Source organism: Mesitornis unicolor, unplaced genomic scaffold, assembly GCF_000695765.1.
Source record: "Mesitornis unicolor isolate BGI_N332 unplaced genomic scaffold, ASM69576v1 scaffold5212, whole genome shotgun sequence".
Taxonomy (NCBI): domain Eukaryota; kingdom Metazoa; phylum Chordata; class Aves; order Mesitornithiformes; family Mesitornithidae; genus Mesitornis; species Mesitornis unicolor.
The window spans coordinates 68760-78353 of NW_010171179.1; the positions used below are offsets into that span (position 1 = coordinate 68760).

Consider the following 9594-nt stretch of genomic DNA (forward strand, 5'->3'; position numbering starts at 1 on the left):
TTTTATTTCCAATGGTTTTCCCCGGAGTGTGCTCTAAGTTCTTTTTCTGCCTCTTTTGCCATGACAGTTAGTATTACTATGGCACTTACATGATGATGAATTTTAAATCTTCGTAGCGTTGCACCATGGTGTCACTGGGAGTAATGAAGCTGTTCTGCTCCTCAAGCCAAATGTGACAAAACTTCATTTTTGGCACAACGTGGCGAGAATCCCGTTCTCATAGGGACGTCCACAGACGTGGTCTGTTTGGTTCTGTGAGGATGGTAGCGGCATTGAATCCCTTATGTCATTCTGAGATAGGATTCAGCTGTATGTGGTTATCTTGCATGGGTACTAAATTGCTGTGCTGCTGTGGCCTGCATCTTGGGCAAAGCATGCCCACAGGCGTTTCTGGACAGAAGTGGCTTGATGTTTCATTTGGCTGTGGCTTGCAGCTTCTTCTTTCTGCAGTGTTTAATCCATTCTGTAACTTGGCCTTCTATGTTTTAAATTATTTCAATAAAAATAATGACACTGGGAATACGTCCCGAATCACTGTGTGTTTTTACTAGACATTGTGCAAGGAAGTATTGTGGCTAAGGCAGTAAGTGGCAACAGGTAGTGGCTTCAGTGATGGAAGGAAAATAATGTTCTTTTCCATGACTTTTTGGTATGACTTTTCCATACCAACCCCCCCCCCCCACTTGCTTTTCCAGGAAATCAGTCATATGACATGTAATTAAACACTAAAAGATAGTCGCAGATAAAAAGGCAGCAATGAATTCATAGTCTAGCACTCTCTGTGTTCCATCTTTCTTCATACTTTGGGGATGTTTAAAAATATTTTTTCCTGTGACCAATAATATTAAGTTTAGGGATTCCAATTTGCATTTTGAGTGGCTACAAGGACGGCTGTCTAGTTTGGAAATTTTGGTACAAGTCTGCATTTGTAAATATTCTAAGAGAAGCTCGTATGTAGCTTAGTGTATTACTCAGTATAAACTACTGGAGTCAAAGCAAAGCCGTGGATACATGTAGAATTATTTCATTAGAATCAGTAAAATTTAATTCAAATAAGATTTCATTTCAGTGTCCTGTGAGGTGGTGTTACCTACTCCTACCATTGAAGCCCATCATTTATTCCTCTCCTCCCCCCTAAATTATTCATAATATCTGATGATGTTAATGTTGATATGCTAAGAAAATTAGAGTACTCTTTTGGGTCCATTGAATGTTTATTGTGTGATTCTTCAGTGCTTATTAGAACTGTGCATAGCTGTTGATGCTGAAAATTCTGTCTGCTGGTGGAGTGAACTTGTGCAGGTTGTGCTCGGCGTGATTCAGTGCTGCAAAATGTAAGCTGTCCAGAGTGCAGGTTAGTGAAGTGAGTCTTGTACTGCATCTTAGCTCAACTGATTTCAGCAACAGTAAATAACCACTGAAGCATTCACTGCTGTGCAGTCCTTCCCAGTTTAAGTGTTCAGTGTAACTGCTGTTTGCATGTGACCAAAATGGGAAAAGGGAGGTGTATAGAAAGTGGTGAATTATAACAAAGAACACTTTCTGCTTCAGTTCTCGTTCAGAAAACATATGTTCAGCCATGCAGGCAGCAGTTGGGGTAAAGACACGCTGTAGGTTTGGAAACAAAAAGCGTGTTCTTTTCTTACATTCACAATGTTTTCAAACATATTCACTTGTTAGGGACTAGCCTGTCAGCTGGGTCTTCTTGCAAGTGTGATTTCTTTTTCCTGACTTCTTTCAAAAGCTTTTCCCCCCACGATGTTTTACACTTCATATAATCCACTGTGCATGGTAGGCCTGCTTTGGACTTTCTGCTATTGATGACTGGGAGGTGGAGGGGCCGTGCTCAGGGAGAATGTGGCTGAAGGGGTAACCTTTCACTCACCCATGCATCTGAGGGTTGGTAAGCCACTCTTGATTCCCAGTGTCTTCAGTGGGTTGGTTGCTCTTTCTTGATGAGATGGGTTATGCTTCACCTTTAGAACATTGCCATTGAACTGATTAGTGCAGCAAAAATATTTTGTAAGGGTTGATTTTTTTTTCTGTTATAACTAAGTATTGAAAATCTTTCCGAGACCTATCATAACTGCATTGAATCATCCAGTAAAAAATTATATTTAACCCCCCCCCCCCACTCGAAATTAGTTCAGTTTTGGCATGACAGGGTAACCAAAAATCACTTGTTCATTACTTCTGTTTGGATTCCTTTTTCCTAAATGTATGGTTCAAGACCCTAGTATAAATATGCTTATATAGGCATAAATGTAATGATTATTTTCAAATAAACTCTGCCTGGTTTTATTTATGACCTTTAAACTCATATAGCTAGAAAATGTACTGCTTTAGCTCCACAGGTATAGTTAAAAGGTGCAACTTTCTGCTGCTGTCAAGACCTAGAGTTTCTTTGGAAATATCTACGTGATGTACTCTCTGTAGGTTTTTCTGGGTCGAAGTACTCATCAATCAAGTCAGGTATTCATCCTTTGTTGTCAGCAGTGAATACCTCAAAGAGAAGCAGGACTCCCTACATTTTAATGCATTTAGACTTGTATATCTTATATATAGACTTAAGCATATGTCTAAGCATTCTGCTCTACAATTGGATTATGTACTTGTACATTTAGATGTGCACCACTGAATATAGTCTTTCATAAAACTATCTATTCCTTTATATCTTATTTAAATGTAGACATAATATTTGACTCAAAGACAAACTGTTTTAATATTGGAAGTGCTTTATCAATAACCAGAACAGTTATGGAGTTTTATGTTGGCTTGTGAATTATTCACGTATTCTGTTGGAGCATTGGTAGTGTTAGCTGAGTTCAATGGCCTGGGAAATTGCCACTGGAGAATGTCTAATGATTAGGATTTCCAACATAAGGCCATTCAGGCCATGAGGATCACTCAGACAACTAGAAAATCCACAGACAAGAAAACTCCATGTAAATATTTTTCTAATGGAAGGTGACAGCAAATACATCCTTGCCAACATATGTCAAGACTGCCAGAAAATCTGTGAGGATGGGGATTAACTTTTTAGCACTGTCTTCTGAAGAGCCTTGACAGGAAAACATTACTTAAACATTTTTCTTTGACTGCGTATTACTGAGAAGATGTTAACGGTAGATAAAACTAATATAAAGCAGTTAATGATACTGACATGTATTCCAAGGCTGCACCTTTTTCTTTTCATTGAGCACTGTCAGACATCCTCGAGAATACTACGGCTTTAAAATAAATTGCCCTTCCTTCCCAAATGAAATTTGATGATTTGTCTCCAGTCTGATAAAAGAAAGCACACTCTAGTATATTGCTTCTTTTCAGGAATTTTTTGTTTTGTTTTATAGGCTCTTTAAAAGTAAATTATGTTTTAGATGTCGCAGTGAATTCTCTGACTCTCGGGAAGAAAACGGTTCATAATATTTTCTTTCCTTTCAGCTCCCCTGAGCCTACCTTCATTGCACAGTTTGCATATAGCAACTAGTAAGAGTAGAACGTACTGAACCTTAAACAAATCTATTAGGATTGCCATGGCAAGAAACTGGGGAAAATGGCAGGAAAAACGAACAATTATTTTGTAAACCCTCCAAAGGTCAGAAAAAGGCTTTCAGTAAGTTTGGAGAGGCTAGAAATCAAATCCCATTTCCTATCATAAGAAACCAGTTGTTTTAGCAGCAGTGGTTAATGTACTGTATGTGAAAGATTTAAGACTAGTTGGAAAGCTTTGCTTCTGTTTTATTAGGCTGCTATTGAAAAGCCAACAGCATAACTTCAACTAGGTGCTTTGAGATTTCTTAATGGGCTGTCAAGGGCAAGACACCAGGTCTGGCTATACTAGCTCTTTCCTGTACATTAAAACAACAGGGGCCAAATGATCATATACAGAAGTATGAATTACTTGATGCTTTCTCTGTTCCATATGGTCAGCCATGTCTTTGGCAATTAATCATGTACAGAATCAGTTGAGTGCTCTCTGAAGCACTGAAGTCAACATTTAGTTGTACCTGTGCCAGTGGGGGCAGTGGGGGTTGCGAGCGTAAAATAGCAGGATGAGGAGCTGCTGGCGCCGAAGCCAGAGCAGCTGGCTTCTATAAACAACACTTTTTTCCTCTTTGCCCCTTTTTTTTTTTCACTTTGACAAACATGAACCATTTTTCAATATCATCCAAAACATCAGGGTTGCTGAGTGAAACTGTGATATCTGGCATAGTGGATTAATAAACAAAAGGCAGAGAATTGGGTTTAATGTGCCCAAATTACTGGGTGATAACTTAAACCATACTGGCTGCCTCCATCGCATCGATGAAAAGGGGTGCATTTGCTCATATTTTAAGTAGAAATTTTAAAAGTAAAGAAGAAATGAGCAGTGGTTTGTAAGCAATTACTGGCTTGTTTATCGCATAGAAGTTATGACAAGGTAAATTAACATGACTTAATAGATTTCAAGTTTGAGTTTTGTTGGTTTTTTTCTCTTTTCCCCTCTACAAGGCACAGTGTTCTGGTTTTACAGACTCTCATCAGGATATTTTTTCCACTAAGAGCAAAATAATGTCACAGAAATAACAAGGAAGATATAGAACAACATTTAAGATTTTAGCCCTGCTTGCAGATTTTACACTTTGTTTTTTCTTTTGATATTAGTTCTTGATTATTGAGAGGTGAGCACTAGATTAAAATAGAAGGGGTGATTAAATATTCGGAAGCTTACCCTATTTAAACTGGTGATGAGTAAATTAAATCTTAACTCAGAGTGAAAAATCTGATTTGTTGACCCAGTGAAGTGGGACCAAGAGACAAACTGTCCCAAGTGCCACTTTAGTTCAGACTGAAGGCTAATTTGTTTGACAGGACACTGGGCTTCATGTCTCCCGCTATGCAGTGTTTCTAACCTTAAGTCAGGCTCCTCAAGAGTTCTGTATTGAAAGAAGGAAAATCTCACTTGAAAAGACTAAAAATTTACAATTAAAAAATTACAATTTACAATGAAATATTTACTAAAATTTTTGTTTGTTTTGCTTACCTGTAAGCATGACATGATATTCACCCAGGGTACGCACAGTTAAGCACAGTAATGGCCTATTTGAATACGTTGAAACATAATTTCTTCTGCTGTGTATCTAAGAAAATAAAATATTGTTGTAATCCTGTTATGATACCTAGATTGGCTTGTTAAGACTAATAGAAGGTACCTAATTTTAAATGTGTGTCTCAGGTGAATAGCAAGACTTGATTATGACGGTTTCTGTTCAGTCCTGGGTCAGATATATTTTGTCAGTGGGTATGAGAGGAAGATGATATTGGTCTCTTAAAATCTTATCTTAGTACCTTTCTTTCTCACTTAATAAGAGAAGATGCTCAGATGGTGGTTGCTGGATATGTCAGTAGAGCACTAGATTGAGTTCTGCCACTGTAGCAGGAAGAAGGGAAAAGGTAATAATTTCCTCAATACCATCTTTAACAGAGAAGGCTGGAATGGCAACTGCTGTATGTATACACATATATAGCTTTGGGCTTTTTTTGAGAGGTGTGTTGTGTGTTTGTTTTTAAGACCATGCTGTTTTGGATTTACGAGAAAGTGCCCTAAATGCATGAATAGATCTGTAAGGAGAACTGGGAAAGGTTTGCAGAAAGCATTAACGGTACTACTTATTAAAGAGGCATGCTGGCCAATGAGACAAGAAGCTGCTTCCCTCCAGTGATAAGCAATTTGCGTAATCTCGTTGCTTAGGTTGTCCGGGATATGTTTTTACCAGCTCAGGAAGCAGAAGAAAGAAAGTTGCAACAATCTGTAAACATTACCACCCTCAAGAATCCCTGTGAACACAGGGATGAGATAAGACAGGCTGTAGGGCTGGTTATGCTGTTTATTTATTCTACTGTCCCACGGTCCCAAGTGTGCTGAAAAACAGAGAGCCAGTGCTGAGCCTGGTTCAGAAATGTGAAGGCTTCACTCAGCGCTGGGCAAAGGGGGCCTCTGCAGTTATCTGTCATTAAAGGACATTAAAAGAATTGGGACACACAGTCAGATTTTCTTTGATGGGATGTGCAACTGTAGGGATATTCAAAGAAGGTCATTCCTGCCCTTTAGAGCAGGAGTGGTATCGGCTGGGTTTCTGATGGATTTTTATCAGTGTTGGTATGAGGAAATGGCTTTCCCAGCTGATAACATCTTTGACCGAGTTTCTTGAACCCTTGACCTTTATCAGTCAAGGTATAGATTGAATCTCCTTGTTAAAAATAAAGCCCGAAACAAGTTACATGGAAAAGAAAACTTGCAAAGAAACATTTTTGATAATATAATTTTACCCAGAATTTTACCTTGCTTTATTTGTTACAATTTGGGATTTTTATTGAGATGATAAGAGTAGCAAGTTATCAAGAAATGCCTCTACAAAAGCTACATATTAAGCCCCACACTCGCCTTCTGGGTAACCATCCTGCCCTCAGCACTCTTAGAAAACAAGGAAATCAGTTAAATTGCTATGTGTTGTTGTTGTATGGTGCTTAATAGTCGTATTTCACCCTGCAGGTAGCTGTGACTGTGTAGGGCTCAGGAAAGAAGTGTTTATGATCAGTGTCAAACTCTGGGTTTGATTGCAACTGTGCACATCGCCACCAAAACAGAAGGTGGTAACAGAGGGCTGGCCCAATATCATCACTGCCTCGGTAAATGATGGAGGGCACATTAGGTAGTGGAACTCAGTACCAAAGTTGCAATTTGGCTATGCCATCAGAATTCCTACAAAAGCGTTATATTGTGAATATAACAATGCAGTTAGATTGTGAATACTTGGAGAAGTGGCCACCCATCTTTTCTAACTGCTAACACTCTAATCACATCATCTTTTCATCAGATTTTAACTGCAGATTCTTTAGGACCTGTCCGTTCTCCATGCTCTACACTTTGGGGATCAGTTATTTGGGGAATCTTAATATTTGTTGCCTACAAATGACTATACTTTCAGCTTTGTGAGGCATAGCGTTGTTAAACTTGGGACTTTTCTGCAGTCTTGGAGAGACATACACTTCTACACTATCACTGGTGGATTTCCCTCTCCCTTGGTGGTTTGCAAGGCCATCCAGTGTTTCTGAGAGGGATATCTTGGTGTGCTGTGTGTGCCAAGTCTTGCACGTGGTTAAAGCTTTAATAGCTATCTTTATTCAAAATGACAATGAGGGTTAATTTACCTCGAGTAAAGAGTGTGCATCTCTTCATGTCATGTGAATGTGTTCTCATATGCTGACGTCCTCCATCAAATCCTGCTTTAAGCGGTGCAGCTGCTGGGAGTAAGGCTGTAAGATCAGAGTTGTTGAAGTTGGTGGATATTAGAGCTTGTGGGAAAGATCTCGTTAGGTCAGTGCAAGGGAAACCCATGTCAGGGAATCCTTATCTGAAAATACTCTCTGGCTTTTTTTTTTCCTTTTGTTTGCTTTGTAATGTCAAAGCAGGGTCAAGAATGTGATCTCTATAGGCAGAGTTTTGAACATTTGGGTTTTTTACAAGAGAACGTTCTTTTTGATGTGTGAGTCTCATATGACAGGGTAATGCATTTTGGTAGGCCAACTGGCAGAGCTGGGAGGTGGGAAGATGCTTCTGCTCTCTGTCATCTGTTGTTGGTGTAGTAAAATCATTTTCTGTTTCTGTGAACACTGCTGTGCTTGTCTTTTGGAACCATCATGGCAGCAGCAATGTTACCACTAATTTACATAGCTTAAGTGTATCATCTGTGTATTACTCTTTCTTGTGGAAAAAAAAATCCCTGTCAGACCAAGGATGGATCTTCCTGTTTTCACAAACTGACAATAACAGCAACCATTTATCTGACAGACTCCCCAGAGGAATTTTAGTGGGTGTACACTTGGGCAGGACACGATGTAATGTGTGTGATGTTGAGGGGAAGGCAATATGCCACGTCCTTTGGTCATACTGCTCTATAAGAGAGGCCATGCTGGGAGTGCCAGTTGCATTGCTGATGATTGGGGTTTGTTTTCAAACTCACTTCCACAACTGCTTAGGTTAGAAACATATTTTTTTGCCTCCTTTTTTGTGGAAAAACCGGGTTTGTGCAAGCATTCCATCTGTTAATCGTCCTTCCCATCAGCGTTTAGGTATTTTATACATTTGCAGAAAGTGTGACTGAAGGTTAGAATAGCAAAAATAACTGAGTATCTGTGGCTGGTTAAGGCAAGAAATCCAAATATGGCATCTTCAATTAAGGAATAGGCTGAGGCATCAAGTCGAGGTCTCTGCTGTGGTTGAACTGCTGCACGTCAAGTCAACTCACATTGATTCCAGAAATGAAAAAAGGTCGTTTTGCTGCTTGTTCACTTGAAATATTTCATGATAAAGACAACATGGGGACATGAGCAGAGATTCCCTCTAGAAGGTACAATGCAAACAGGTATTTTCTCCTTCAGCTTCACCAGGATCAAAGGGGAGGGGGAAATGCCCCAAACGAATGCTGTATTGAGGAAACCATTTCTGATATGATACAAGAAAGTATTTAGAGAACAAAATATTTATGTCTCAAAAAAGAGAGCTAGAACGCACAGTGTCTTGTTTTGTTACTTAAAACAATGAGATTTTAAGGTTTACCTTATGTGCCATGTACATTGATTAAATACCAAATACATGGTGACCATTTCTAACCATCATTTACTGTATTGATTTGTCAGCAGTGGAACGGTAATAAAAAAAGCTATTGATTTACTGTCCTTATTTGCTTATGGGCTTTTTATTAATTTTACACGTTGTTTCCTATTTCTATATTATAATATTTATGTGATTTTTTTTCTCCCTTTAAGACAAGCTTGTTCCTGTCTGAAGTTGGAAAAAAGGAACAAATTGAGGAACAAAGGAAGGAAACCATCAGCTGCTTCTTGCTAGTTCTTACGGAGCGACAGAAGCTGCGTAAAGAATGGACAGCAAGGTGAGAAATGTTTGAAAAATGGTGAGATAATACAAATAAATATATCAAACACACTCCTATGAGTCCCCAGGGTGGGGCAGTTTGACAAAAAAATTAAAAAAATTAAGAATTACTGTTCATCCTTGCTGCATGCCATGCTCATAGATACCCTTCTTGTCTGCTTTCTTCATGATCCACACATCTCCTCGTGTTGTCCTACTGGTGTTAACTGGGTTGTGTTGGGTAAGGTTGGCAGAAATGTTCCTATTGCTGGGGTTTGCATCATGTGGCTGTTTTACTGTGCTTGAGTTTTTAAATTGACCGTTACCATGGTAAGAAATCAGGTGATGTTGGTAACAATTGTAAAAAGTTATTTATGTTTTCATTTGCAAAAAATGATGTTTCTGGATTGTAGCCAGATGAGTGCATTTCAGAAGATACAGATACATCGTGCTTCTAGTTCTTTCAGAAATATGTGAATTCAGAAAAAGGTACCTTCCACTATATGCCACCTTGTGTCCTTTTCTTTAGCTGCTAAATGAGTTGATGTCACCTTTTTTCACATCCGTTTCTAAACCCTGTAGATTTATACTAATTTAATAATCTCTTTTTCATATCATATTTACATAAAATATCTAAGTCTGTGGAATTTTTTTTACCAAATCTACTGCTTTCCTTTGAA

At 38.7% G+C, this 9594-nt stretch overlaps 1 protein-coding gene across 1 annotated transcript in view; it reads left to right on the top strand.

Moving 5' to 3' along the window:
* FTO (fat mass and obesity associated) overlaps positions 1-8933 on the top strand; it is a gene marked incomplete at its 3' end in the record, with an annotated part of 69356 nt that extends 60423 nt beyond the window's left edge. Inside the window, exon 9 of the mRNA XM_010179953.1 lies at positions 8809-8933. Within this exon, the coding sequence (XP_010178255.1) occupies positions 8809-8933 (125 nt within the window). The remainder of the gene's footprint in view (positions 1-8808) is intronic.
* Positions 8934-9594: the final 661 nt, after the last annotated feature.